At 37.2% G+C, this 14,648-nt stretch overlaps 1 protein-coding gene across 5 annotated transcripts in view; it reads left to right on the top strand.

Annotated features, from left to right (window-relative positions):
• The window catches only part of HACE1 (HECT domain and ankyrin repeat containing E3 ubiquitin protein ligase 1), a 50,488-nt gene that overhangs the window by 22,080 nt on the left and 13,760 nt on the right, over positions 1-14,648 (top strand). For all 5 annotated transcript variants that reach the window (XM_069011072.1, XM_069011069.1, XM_069011071.1 and 2 more), the window contains 7 exons: positions 4,518-4,855; positions 5,928-5,996; positions 6,643-6,730; positions 8,624-8,735; positions 8,818-8,915; positions 9,100-9,187; positions 10,288-10,437. In XM_069011072.1, coding sequence (XP_068867173.1) covers positions 4,518-4,855; positions 5,928-5,996; positions 6,643-6,730; positions 8,624-8,735; positions 8,818-8,915; positions 9,100-9,187; positions 10,288-10,437 — 943 coding nt within the window. The remainder of the gene's footprint in view (positions 1-4,517; positions 4,856-5,927; positions 5,997-6,642; positions 6,731-8,623; positions 8,736-8,817; positions 8,916-9,099; positions 9,188-10,287; positions 10,438-14,648) is intronic.

Below are 14,648 nucleotides of genomic sequence, written 5' to 3' on the forward strand. Positions count from 1 at the left end.
TTATTGATTTATAGCTGCTTTCAAACACGTGCTTTAGGTAGTTGCCATTTAGAAGTTTAATTCCTGAAGGTGTTTGGATTTTTTATGTTTGTTTGTTAAGGAATCCCTCTGTAGAAAGTCATAGATTGCCTTTTTGTAAAGAAGTCCCAGTTACCTGTGTGTTAGTCTTCACTGAATATACAGCTGCCATGCTTTTCAGAGCACCTAATAAATAGGAACTGCAGGGTAGTCTTTCTTCTCCCATCTTACTCCATACTCTTACACAGCGCAGCTTATATCAAGAAATTTAGATGTCAGTAATTACTTGAGTATTTTTCTTTACCTTTGCATTTCTTCCACTGTGTTGTGAAAACAGTATTTTGAAATAACTGCAATTATTTGATGATATTTGTTCATCAGGTTACTTCTAAGAGCTTTTAAGACAGAGCTATATTGGTAAGACTGTGAAAGATGATACTCTTAATTCCAGTTTATTTAGTGAAGTATCACAGTTTTTGTTTAAGTTTCTACTCTTGGAAAGACGAAAAGCATTAGACAGTTAAAAAAAACCCCTCAAGCCCAAATGTTTGTTCTTCTGGCAGCAAAATGGTTTTAAGAACAAATTGATTTATATAATGACTATAAAACTAGTGCTTGAGTGAAAAATACTGTGTGCAAAATGTAATGCATTGTACAGTGTGCAATGTAATAATTGTCCTTTGGAGTTGTTCACCAAAATAGGGCAAGATTGGCATAATGTGGGTTTAACCAGAATTCTGTTTTGAAGAAACATAGTCCTACCCAAATCGCAAGAATTATTTTATTAAAGGCAGCACTATCTAACAATTTTAATGAAAATTGCTCTAAGTATACCAGATTAAATAACAAGCAGATGTTAACACACTTCATACAAGAACTATCTTTAGGGAGGTATTCTGCTACTAAGCCCAAAAAGGGAAAAAAAGGGAGGGTTTCCTGCTTTTCAGCTCCACATAATTTCAGAACTCAGTATAAAATAAACAAAAACATTCAATTGCAATTTGCAAAGGAAGTGGTATTTCAGTAGACTCACTTACCTGTGTGCCCAAACTACTTTGTATGATAAAAGAATTTTTTCTTAATTTACTGTGGATTTAAGTCTTGTGCACTAAACTTGTATTAAACAACTGCCACAGTTGTCCCAGAAAATATCAGTAATTCTTACTTGCGTGAAAACAACATGTATGCTTTTATTAAATAAGCAAAATGTGTACTACTGTTGCATTTCCTAACAAAAAAAAGTTTCAGGATGATTTAAAAATTATTATTGCAATTATTGTGATTTATTTAGAAGTTTTATGAGTGAGGCAGCCCTGCAGTAGGGCCACTGTTGTGCCCACTGTACTTTAAAGATTGTTTTAAATTACAAACTTAGAAGTATAAAACTGCTGATGAGAACTTACTGTTGTTTGGGAATGGGCACACAGGTCTGGCAATTCTAAGTTAATGTACAGTTGTGGTTGGTTTAGTCTGTTCTTCCCTGAATTTACAGTGACTGGGTAGTGGGAGATTAGATAATAGTGCTGAGTGTATTGGGTGACTTCCATTTCTCTCTTATTCCTACCTTTCCTTCAGCTTTTTTGTCCTTTCTTTGAAAATGTGCTTGTGATGGTCTCTTTCACCTTTTGGGAGGAGGTAAAAAAGACCTGACTTTTCTTAATGCTTTGTTAAATTTTTCTGTATCGGTGTACTGATTGAACATATTTTGAAAAGTCGTCACTGTGTTGTAGCTGGGAAGGGATGAAAAATGTGAGTATTCTTGATCTGAGGCTACTGAGGAATGTTACTGCTTGACAAAGTCAAGAAAATCACAGGGCTGTCTGTGCTTTAGTGGAATTCCCTGTATGTGATTCAGGCCTATCCAGATGTTTTAAAGTAGAAGCACTAGCTAATGATACACATTCTTGTACTGATCCTGTAAGATACAAAAGAATCGTTAAATTTTGTATCCCAAGCTTGAAACAAGCTGCTAACTCGAATGAGATCTTACCAGTGAGAAACTCTGGGTAGTAATCTTTACCAGGTTTACATTAATTACTTTTCCATGTATTTCTCTTCCAATTGCTTTTCAGTGTGATCCCATATTAGGGAAATGTGCTGCAAAATTTCTCTGTAATTGAACAAGGTTGGGAGGTGCTTAAATGTTTTTTCCTTGTTTCAGATACTGTTCTTTTCTAGAATTGAGGTAACTTCTCTGCTGTGACAAAGTCACTTCATGGATTAGTGATCTCCTGCACCCTCTGTCTTAAAAAGCTATCTGGCATCTGGCAAAAGAATTTGCTCCAGTGTTGCAGTTTGAATATGGATTTAGTTACTGGTCTTGCTTTCTAGATGAGTAAAGAGGAAAGCATTGCATAGGTAAATTCTTGCATTTGGGAGGTAAGGTGTGCAGCTGTAAAGGTTTGGTACTCAATCAGACTCAGCTGTATAATTCCAGAGAAAGTTTTCCGTGCTGGGAAATATGACTGAAGTTTGAGTGGATGTCTTTGTTTAATATGAGGTTCATGTTAAGAACTGACTGAAGAATGCTGACTAGTAGTTTGAAAAAAGCATTGCTAGTGGTTTGATTGAATATGTCCATATGCCACTTGAAAAGGTCTGGTCACGGATGCCAACATAAAATGCTGACAGTCATGGATATGGAGGTGATGGGAAATATTTAGAAGTGTTTTATATCCTGAAGTTGGACTAGAAAGAAAGAAAATGAAATGTTAAAATTGCTATGCTTGACTAGACTTTTAAATGAGTTTATGATCAGAAGCTGTGAAGAGCTAGCTTTGGAAAAACAAATTGGGTGAAAAAGTTCTGCTGAGTCTTTGGGAAGTAAAAGATAAATCACAAGATATTGGGGGGAAATGGTGTCTGGCAAGCTAAACATTGAAAAGTTTGGGGGAGGAGAGGTAGATTTTAGTACTCTAGTAAATAACGACCTAGTTTCGTGTGAGTTACAGGTTGAGTACAGCTGCATTTTAATTCTTCTGTGTATTCAATTAATCCTATTTTCCATTAGAAGGTTTTTTACATTATGTTTTATGGTAAAGGTCTGCCAGGTGGGTCTTGGAGGGAGGATAACTTGGTCCTGTATGGCAGACAATTATATAGTAAATGCTACCTCTGCTGGAGGTATTCAGATCACCATCTAGAGAAATGTGTGGTCACTAGGAGCACAAGGATTAAGTGAGTGACATGCAAAATATTGAGCAAAGCCTACCAGTATTAGAGATCAAGCGGGCTTTCCCCCACAGTCTTTACTGGTAAAAAAAAATGGAAGCATAGTGGTAAATTTTTAAATGGTGAATTTCAGCAGTTTTTTTTAAATGCACAGCTCTTATGGGAAGTAATTTATTGTGTATTGAGAGCATGCACTGACAGTGCTCCAGATAGTGTAAACTTCTGGTACAGCACGCTGTGAGCGGCTCTTTATTTTCAAAAGCAACCTGAGAATATGAGAATATAACTTGCAGTGTTTGCTAAGTCTTTGAATGTTTTCATCAGTGAAAAATGTTGATGCAACAGTAATATATGGAAAAAGGAATGCGTTTAAAAGTTCACTCTTACTCTTGGAATGCTGTGAAGTACTTGAGTCGATTACCTCCCTGTAGGATTCATATTGCTCTGCTCACTAGGCTGTAGGCTTGAGAAACAAGCCCCTAAACACCATTAAGGGACAACACAGTTAGCCCTTGTGGGTTTTTTATTCTCATGAGAAAGCCACAGGTCTTAAACTTTTTCTCCTCTGTAGTAGGCCTGCACCTCAGAGTAAATGTGTAATGATGGAACAGTATCAGATTTCAATTATATCGGTTTTAAGCAGGTGGTAGTGAATAAAGAGTCTTTGTTAAATAAAATGTATAGCCTTAAAATTTGATACGTGATTCTGCTGATACTTGTTTCTATTTCATAAAGCTAAATGTTAGTGCCCCTTACTCTGAAACATCTGAGGTACTATCAGAATGAGCTTCATGAGCTCAGATTATGCATAAAGCACATTCTTACTAGACATATGCATGAAGCTGAATCTCAGTGATGTTGTCTGGGATTTCCTCCATCTCCTTGGTAGAGGAAGCTCCTTTCACCAGGTTCTTCTAAAAGAACTGACACTCTCTTACTCCAGAAACTCAGCCTGGGTGTTACTGTTTCTCTGCTTGGCTGCAGTGGTCAGGCAGTAATGTGCTGTGTGAGCACTGTGAAGCCAAACTCCGTTCTATAGTTCAGTTCTATAGTTCTTCTGTAGTTCTTTATAAATAAGTTTATCTTTCTTCCATCTGCTGCTTGATTATTTTCCTTCTATATGAAATTTTTTCTTCGTGCTGTTTGGCTACAAATGTAGAATTTTTTTGTGTGTATTTGCCTCTTATCTCTAACATGACCTCTAAAGGAGCATTTAAAACTTTAAAATGTGCATGATATTTGTTTGCCTTAAGAGGATTATCACATTATTAATATTATCTAATGTCAGCACGTTCCTTTTTGTCTGTTTTTTCATGTGTTTATTGCAGCCACTGGAACTACTCTGGCATTCTCTGGATGAATGGCTTGTTCTGATAGCCACGGAGCTGATGAAAAACAAAAGGGACTCTGCCAACATTACTTCTATTTTATTGAAGCAAAAAGGACCAGATCACCAGGATGCTACTCCCACACCTTCTTTTGCCACTGCAGGAACTGAGGGAAGAAAAGAGTTGCCCACTGATGCTGTCGAGTTAAAAACATATGATGTTGCTGGGAAGCAGGAAGCTTGTGCTGATTGTCAGGATGTTATCTCCATGACAGCAAACAGGCTGAGTGCTGTCATTCAAGCCTTCTATATGTGCTGCTCCTGTCAGATGCCTCAGGGGTAAGGAGAGGATTCATTCTTCTTACCCAAACTTAATACCATTTTAAAATCATTCATACTTACTTGGAAGAATGTTGGTGCTGATGACATTGTATTAGTGACAGTCAGGGCTATGCTGTTTATTGCTTTCACTAGTTCAGTTATTTGAATTTTTTTTTCTGGTTTTAAAGGCACCAAACAGCACTGCAAATTTTCCATAGTGCTGCTGCCTATGAATGTAGCTGCACTGGGGCAGATTTTGTATTGAATGTCTAATGGCTCTTTGTAATCATTTAGTATACTTCTAGGTAGTAGAATTTTGATATTTTGAAACTTAGCTGTATTTGCTGTTTGTTTTTAATGTGAAATTAACCCTGAATTTAATGTGATTATCCAACAGGAGCAGCTATAAACTCAGAAGAAAAAAAGAAAATTGAAATAACTTAGTGTATGAAAGTGATGGGTGGGGCAAAACTTATTTGATTATATTATATATAGAAAGGGGAGTTCAGTCTCAAAGTAAGGCTCACCTGGAATCTTGTCCCAGGCTGGCAAATGTAGTTTTGTGTGGCACATGCAGTTCAACTTAGGTAAACTTAATATCATTGAGGTCAGGTTTAAAAAGGAAACAAGTGTGACCACTATAACTGAGGTTCTAGTCTGTCCAAGACTGCTATGGATTATGTTTGTGGCTTTGGCCCTTGTGAATAGAAGATTAGGCAGGTATGATGGTATTACAAGCTTGCTGAGGAATCTAGAAGCAAGGGTCCTACTACATGACAACTTGGTTATTCCTAGTCACCATAGGGTTTATTTCTTTCTTTGCCAAACTGAGTGGAATAAAAGCTTTCAAGTTGGCCTAATATTTGTCTGGGGCATAGTTCTCTGTGGATGTTCTGGAATATGACTGGTTATTGATATTTTTGTCTTTTCTATTAGTTTGAGATCTTAATGCTGTTGAATATTTAGTTTCATGATGACTAGTTAAACATCAGTTTCTATTTGTGTAATACTTTATTAAAAAAAAGTAACAATTTATGTAATTCAATTTTTTGATTGCACTAATCAAAAACATCTTATGATTTTTGAACAGGATGACGTCACCTCGTTTTATAGAATTTGTTTGTAAACATGATGATGTCCTTAAGTGTTTTGTTAACCGGTAAGCTTCAACAAATATGGACATTGTAATCCACCCCTCTGTTCCTCCCCAGCAATAATTCATTTTTTTCTTCTTACTGAGTTGTATTTTTAGATTGTTGCTGTGATATATGAACAATATGCAATTTAATGGTCTTGCTGAACTCAAGGGGGTGTAGATTAATGATTCAGAGCTCAGACTTAAATGAGCTCTTCTACATATTTAAGTGATCTATTTGTAAGATTCGTGAACAAAATCTATTTCACAGAGAAACAGAGTAATTTGTTGAATGGATTCTTTCCTTATATTTGTTTCAAGTAAGGCCTTCTCTTTTAACGCAGATGAAAACTTCCATTCTTCCTCAAATGTGTGACAACTTAAAGGAGTCTAAACCATCTCTGTACAGTTGGCTGTTTCCAGAGTTTTTCTGGGACTGTCAGGTTTATAACTTTACTTCTGTGTGAGGAGCTGCTTCTAATCCTCCCATGGTTAACAGATGAGGTAGTATAAGTTGTTTGGAAACAAGAGTTAGGAAGAAATTATAAAATAGAAGAATCTGTTGAAACTTCTCTATATGGTTAATTGCATTGTTCTTTAGGTAGACTTTTTGCATCATGAAGCGTTATTATTAAATCTCTAACAGGCTTCTAACCTATTTCTCTTTCAGAAATCCCAAAATAATTTTTGATCACTTTCATTTTCTTCTGGAGTGTCCTGAACTAATGTCCAGATTTATGCATATCATAAAAGCTCAGGTAAATGTCAGGAGGTGCTTAGTTAAAACTTCTGTGAATACAAAGGATGTTTTGTTTAAAAATAGTATTTAAAGAAAATCCATTTGGGGAGGATGTAAGAACTAAACATGGCCTCTAGTGCTTCTGAATCTGTGATGTTGAAAGATCACATTAAAAAGACATGGCAGCCAAATTTCTGTATAATAATTCTTTAAAATACATGGGTGAGTCCATCTGAGATAACCAGTGTTTGATGTCTTACAAGTCCAACTTTCAGTTAAAGAGTGAAATTTATATTTTTAAATCTATATATGCACATCTAATGGACTGAGCTTTAAAATGCTGTACTTTTCCCCTAAATGACTTATATTTTGAGATGAACCAGAGAATAAATACATCACTATTACTTGATTTGGTCATAGTTAGTGGCAGCTCCTTTAGTAAAACATTATGTTGTCTTGTTGTCTGTTCCTAAAGCTTTATTTCCTTAGTTGTAAACCACACAGTGCTTTTAAAGATAAATTGTTTTTATTAATCCAGTTTCATTTTTGGGACATGGTGTAGGTGTATTGTTTATTCATTCTTTTGCTGAAATGATGTCATTTTTGTTGAAATGTCCTCACATGGGGCACCACTTGACACTGATCGTGCCGTAATCAAATCTCTCATGATGGGAGAGATCTTTTAAAGTCCTTGCCAGGAGTTCCAGAGACAAATGGGGACTCTCAGCCTTCACTGCTTCTAGATAGTTGTTTATTAAGTCTTACCAGAGAAACAGAGTCACTAGTGTGACCCAGACATAGCACAAAGCAGAGAATTCAGGAGAAAGCCAAATTATCGAGATTAAATGGCCTTTTTAAAGGTAAATCAACCAGTGGTTACTAAAAACGTACATTATTTTTACTTTTCTACCAATTATTTAGTAACACGTGGAATTTTTTGTCCAATCATCCCAAACTACTTTTACTGCAGAATATGGAGTAGTAGAAGAAGAAGGTTTGGAGAACAACAACAATCCTCCATTTTGATGGTTTTTGCTTTTATCTATTTAATACATTAACAAACCCAAAACCTCTAAGTTTTTCGCCCTGTGACAATCTTACATAGTAGTCTATCACCTAATTTATACCGGTGTAGTTTCTAATTCTTTTCTAAGAATAGGCAGTTTTTTCCAGGGACGGAGGTCAAAACCAGTGTTGTTCAGGGGGGTAAAACCCTTCAAAACAGGCAGAGAAGTATTCTCTGCACTCTGGGTTCCCACAGGTGTTTTTGAAACTCATTACTTATGAGTAATGAGGAGACCCCCAAGAAATGATACCCTGTTTGTTAGATCAACTCATGTACGTGCTGTGAATTGCAGGGGATGAGAAAGGCCATACTTGTGTCATATCTGTCTCAAAAGAGCTGCAAAATATCAATATAAACACTGACTCAAACAAGTCAGAACCTTCTCACCTAGGAATTGCTTTGTAAGTTTTCTGGTTCCTTTGGGGTGTTGTATATTGCCAGTGAACGTAACTACAGCTAGGGCTGGTTCATATCACTTGTGTTTCTGTGCTCAGCTGTGGTTGATTATCAGTAGTAGTTTTACAGAAGTCAGTGACTTATTTCTTATCCAAGTTCCTTCATGCCCCCCCGAACTATAAGAAGTTTTGTGCTGGTTTTCTCTTCTATGGAAAGCTTTGATAGCTATTTCTGGATAGCTGGTGGTCCAGTCTTTCTGCAGACCCAACTTCAGCAAGCACTCAAAGGCATGTCTAGTCCTTTCCTCTTGCCAAAATACTGTATAGCATATTGGGGTAACTCTGCACATGTCAAAAATTAACTGAGAACTATGCATAACCATTTGCTTATGGGAGAGGAATTATTCAGGGGAATGCATGTGTATAATATGGTTTGCACCTTGTTTTGTAGCCATTTAAAGATCGCTGTGAATGGTTCTATGAACATCTGCATGCCGGGCAGCCAGATTCAGACATGGTGCACAGGCCTGTCAATGAAAATGACATACTTCTGGTACACAGAGGTATTGTGTTCCAAATGATATTAGTGTATCTTTGAAAGATAATGAATGAAGATGAAAAAATTAATTGGTATTTTCTATTTAGATTCTATTTTTAGGAGTAGCTGTGAAGTTGTGTCTAAAGCAAACTGTGCAAAACTAAAGCAGGGGATTGCTGTGAGGTTTCATGGAGAAGAAGGCATGGTGGGTAAAACTGCATGGTTTTCTTTTATAGCGTTTTCATGTGGAAATAATAATTCTCATTCACAAGTGTGGTTTTGAACTAAACCCTACTTTAAAATTCCTTTAAAAGAAATATGTGGTTACTCAGCATAACTATGCAGTGAAAGTTTTGTGTACTAATATGTTTTATTCTTTTGACATGCAGGGACAGGGTGTGGTGCGTGAATGGTTTGATATCTTATCCAGTGAAATAGTTAACCCAGATTATGCCTTATTTACCCAGTCAGCTGATGGTATGTCTTTGCCTTTTTTTTTTTTTTTCCCTAAATTTAGGGTGTCATTTTTTATAAAAGCATTTTTGTAATCCAAAAAACAAAGGTCACTTAACTGGGTTCAGAATGTAAGATTGTTACTTTTGAAAAGCAGGACTGACAGAATTGATCTCATATATAGAGAAATCATCTATTCATTGTACACTTTTATAGCAATAGGTGAAATATTTCTCTTGCTTTGAAGTTTCCTTCTCTTCTGTAAGAGGAGAGCAAGTTGTTGGTTTTAATGAGGCCATGCTGTTTCTGCCTGGTAGTCGAAGGACATAACACTGAGAGGAATATATAAAGTGCTTTCCTTTCTTCCACATCTGCAAGGGAAATATGGAGGTATTCCTTCATCTCCTTTTAGAAATCCATAAATTCAATCAGCTCATTTTTATTGTAAACCTGGATGTTGATCTCCGCAGGCCTCCTTTGTATTTGGCTTTTTGTCTTTTGGGTTCTTCATATAAAGCAAGTCTTTATAAATAAAAGATTTCACATCATCATGAGTGATAAATGTTTTGTTTTCTACCTTACAAAGTCTTGGAAGTGGCAAGGGTCAACAGTACAGGCACAGATTATTTCATGACAGTTAAAAGGAGAGGTTCAGGTGTGCCTGTTTGAAGTAGTCTTCTCCAAGGAGACCAGGACTGGACTGTCTCCTGCCTGCATCTGGCTGGAGACAGATGAAAGGAAGTAGATACATTCTCATCCTTCCTTTGAGCGTGTTCACAAGTTGATAGAAGCAAAGCCTGTTAGAGTGAATAAAACGTGTATATAGCAATATAGTAAGATGGAGGACCAAATTAAGCAGTCGATAATTAGCCTTTTGTTGATGATAATTATTTCAGAACAATGCCTTGGAGAGTGGCTAAGCAGTATCATTGTAATAAGATGTCATTACATTCTAAGACATTGCTTTCTGACATCTTTTTTGTGTAAACAAAAAACCCTAAACAGACTTCCAAAACCCCAAGAAAAAAACTCTTGCAGTGTTTTCAGATGCTTAGTGTGTTTGATAAATAAGAACTTAATTTAAAAAAAATGTAATGGAGCATGATAATATTTTTGTTTTATAGGAACAACTTTCCAGCCAAACAGCAACTCTTCTGTAAATCCAGATCATTTGAACTACTTCCGTTTCGCGGGCCAGATCCTGGGGCTGGCTCTGAATCACAGGCAGCTGGTGAACATCTACTTCACAAGGTCATTCTACAAACATATTCTTGGTATGGTTTTATTAAAATCCTGTTTATTAGTCATAACAGTTGTCTGAGTAGTAAACCTTTTCCTTTTTTACTTTTGTATGTATGGTAAAAGTGAAAAAGCCTTGGAAATTAATGTCTTGGTAGTTTTTTATGTACATCAGAGTCACAACAATTCTTTTCATCACAGTTGTGAAATTCATGTATTCTTCTGTGTAGTGTCATTCTTGAGAAATGATTGTTCTGTAGTTAAGACAAAGTTGAGAATGTTTATGAACTCTGGCAAAAATCTGTCAGGCATTCTTGATTATACCTGAAGCTCTTCACTTGTGCAATGGTTTTTGAAAAGGTGAAGCCCTGCTGTTGAAAACCTCTCTGTCTACCCGCTCCAACAAATACTACTTATTTCCTGAAATAGGGTTTCAGAACTAATGCAGGTTCATCCTGTCTCCTTAATTGAGAGAAATTAACTCGTATGCTTTTCCTGTAGCATTCAAGATGATTGGACAGATGTTTTTATGGAAATGTTACTTTTTTAGTAGAGGAGAACCTCTGTTAGCTGGTGGTATCTAGGGCTCTTCTCTGCTCTTCTTTAAGAACCTTTGTGCCTCTTGATTGTTGAACAAGATGCCTCTCTTCTACATTGTCATGAAAAAACTTCTCTTGAAAGAAGATGTGATTTCATGTGCATTCTTGTTATTCCTCCAAGTACATAAATTTATTTGCTGTTGCATGCAGAATTTCCTTTGTGTTCCATCTCTAATCTTTGGAAGTATAAGATAGGTTGATGGTTTTCTGTAATCATTTTGTCTACCTACAGTCTTCCTGTGATGTTTGCTGAGTCCAGGACAGATAAACTCTTAACTTCAAGTTTATTGTTTATCTTCCCTGAAAATGTTCAGAGAACACTGTTGCAGTTCATTGAAGGTGCAGGCTCAGTCATCTTTGTCAAGATCTTCTTCACAGAGGAGCGTATTTTACTTCTCCCCCTAAGTACTGCTTTCTGTGGCAGGAGAGGGACTGTGCTGGGCAAGAGCCAGTGGAGCACAGCCAGTCTGCAGCAGCACCATGTTGGCAGTGCTTCATCAGGCTTCCCTAGTTGTTGATCTTCACACAGGAAAGTGGTTCTAAAGTAGAAGTATCATTGCATGGCACAGTTTGGTGCTGACTTAAGGCTTGGCCTCTCACATCTCAAGTGAGTAGAAGAATGGTGAATGATTTGGGTTTGAAGGGATTTTAGATACTTTGGGCAGGAATACCTTCCTCTAAACCAGGTTGCTCAAAGCCCTGTACAACTTGGTCTTGGAACACTTCCAGGGATGCGGCATCCACAACTTCTCTGGGCAGCCTGTTCCAGTGCCTCATCACCTTGACAGTAAAGAAATTCTTCCTAATACCTAATTTAAATCTATTCTCTTTCAGATTAAAACCCTTCCCCCTTGTCCTGTCACTACTTGCCTGTGTAAGAAGTCCCTCTCCACCTCTTTTGTAGACCTTCTTCTGGTACTGGAAGGCTGCTTGAAGGTCTCCCTGGAGCTTTCTCTTCTCCAGGCTGAAACAACAACTGTCTCAGCCTTCAGTCTTCATAGGAGAGATGCTTCAGCCATTTGATCATCATTGTAGCCTTGTCTGGACTTGCTCCAACAGGTTTATGTCCTTCTTATGTTGGGGCCCCAGAGTTGGATGCAGTACTCCAGATGGGGTCTCATGAGTATGAGGTAGAGGGGCAGAATCATCTTCTTTGACCTGCTGGCCACACTGCTTTTCATTGTTAAGAATAACACTCACAGGCTATTTCCTTGTGATGTATTCACAAAAAAGAAAATCTTACTTTTCTATTCTTCAGTGTCACCTTGAGAGCAATGAAATGTTGTTCTCGTCACCTTTTTCAGAAATAACTACTAATGATTTTGGGTTCCTTACTGGTTTTGACTTGTGATGGTATGCTGATTTGCTGGTTTCTGAATTGACAAGATGACCTATTACTTTTTTCTTTTTTTTCACTTTGCTAGAATAACTATTGCAAACCAAGCAGCAGTCATTAGTCTCTGTTAATAAGGTCTTGTCACGCTGTTTTACAGGCATCCTGGAACTTTCTAGAGGTTTATACACATTCAGCTTGTTTAAGGTCAAAAGGTTCACAATTCTTTATAACTTCTTGTTACTTATCAGAAAACTGGAAAAATTACTCCTCCTCTTGTCACAGTAGATACTTTTTCTGCCTCAGTCACTGTGATTTATTTAAACCTTTCCAAGGCCTTCTCCATCAGCTTTGTGCATCTCCTATCTTCTTGCTTAAGGAATCAGAGTTGCGTAGCAGTGGATGCTCCTGAGTGGGTTTTATTTTTGCTAACTGTTGTTCATGCCAAATACAAGTTATCTGGTTACAGACATAGAAATTCCCTTCAGCTACTTTTCAGGCCTTAAGTAAAGGAGTATGAAATCTCTTGCAGTCTGAGACTGCATTCCTTTGGTTTCTCACCTTGCACTGAGATCCTTGTTTTCTGCAGTGACAGTATAGCCATCTGTTGATGGCACTGCAACCACCAGTTGTGTGCTAAGACCTTCTGTATCTGAGGAGCAGCATGAATCTCTTTCAAAGGAACTCCTCTTTTTAGTCAACAGATAAGAAGTGAAAGTGCCTTAATTTGAAGCTGAAACCTTTATGAACAAATGTTCATGCATTTTTTTGAGACTCAGGTGGGTGTATTACCTTTTTCCACTGTGGTGGATTGAGATCTTTCTGCAACAATATCTGGTAGGCAAGGAAAGATCAACTTAAGTGATAACCCAACTAATACACAACTGATGTGCTTTGTAAGGTGTTAGATATGTAGTGTGCATGACTTTTTTGCATGTGTGCTTTGAAATCAAGCATTGTCCCATAGGTCTGCATGTTTATTAAGGCTGCACTCTATTCCAGATGTAGCACAGGGAGAAATACAGTCAGAAATTAAGAAATCGTATTTCTTTAAGGATCCAATTACTCTTCTGTTTGTAAAAGGAAACTTCCAGCTTACAAAGGCAAGATAGAGGATGAATTTGTAACTGTTCTATCTACTCTTACATTCCACTCTGTAATAGAAAGTAGTCCTTGAAATGGCATAAACAAAAGTGAGAATTAATTTCTGGGTCAGTGTATTTTGAACTGGAGGCCTTAAAACCTTGAATAATTAATGAGCTTGTCTCAGAGCTTACCTGTAGCTTTCTCTTTTAAGTTCTCTGTTGCACAGAAATACCTGCTTCTCACAATTATGCTAAGATAGATTTCTCTTCCTTTTCAAACTACAGAGGCATTAAGGGTATACAAGAGAAAGATACGTAGTATTTTGTCCTGATAAATCTGATGAAGTTTTTTTATAACTGCCTGATTGAGTGTGTTTATTGGTAAAATATCTGTCAACCAAATGACTGAGCTTAGTGCTTTGGTCTCACAACATGCTGACTATGAGTGTACTCTTATCATAACGCTCCAGTTAAGTTTCTTCTCTAAAGGAGTCTCTGATTCCTACTTTTCAGTCTTCTTTCCCCACATTTTGTTTATATCCCTCAGAGACATCATTATTTCCACATTTCATATTTCAAATGCCTATATGCTTGCTAGTTGGCAAAAGTGAAAGTCCTCTGGAAACTACTAGACAGCTATTAGATTTTTTGTTTTCAGAGAGATGACAGTGGTATTTAATTAGTAAGTTACCTATCCCTCTCTTAAACTGGAGTGTTGCTTGATTTTATTTGAAAAGCAATGCCTTACAGCTTGTGTACACACCATCAGCTCTTCCAGGGAAATACTCTTAACATTTTTTTACAGTTGGATGTTTTGCAGTGGCTGCTAACCTTTGAATTTTGTGTTACTCTGGGGTACTGCATCCACAATCCATAGTGTGCTAAGGCTTCTACTAATGGGTGCTCCTATGGCACTGCACGGTGAAGCAAAGACAGTACTTACCAATAACTTGCTTTTCTCTAAACCTACTGCTACCCTCACCCCCTGCCCTGTTTCCCAGATAATTGTATCTGTCTTGGTAGAGTTAAAATATCTAACATGACAGAGTTAAAATAATCGAGGTCTGCTTTCTTGGGTAGTGAAGAGGGTAGCTCTTTTGCATAAACTAGGATCACTTAGTCTGGGCCCATTTACTCAAATGTGCTTGAGTGCTATGTCTGGGGAGGGATTTGTAATTAGTCAATTTCTGTACCTGGATAAAAGTCAGACTTCTAGCAGCTCTCCTTTT

The sequence above is a fragment of the Aphelocoma coerulescens genome, chromosome 3 (genome assembly GCF_041296385.1).
Source record: "Aphelocoma coerulescens isolate FSJ_1873_10779 chromosome 3, UR_Acoe_1.0, whole genome shotgun sequence".
Lineage (NCBI taxonomy): Eukaryota > Metazoa > Chordata > Aves > Passeriformes > Corvidae > Aphelocoma > Aphelocoma coerulescens.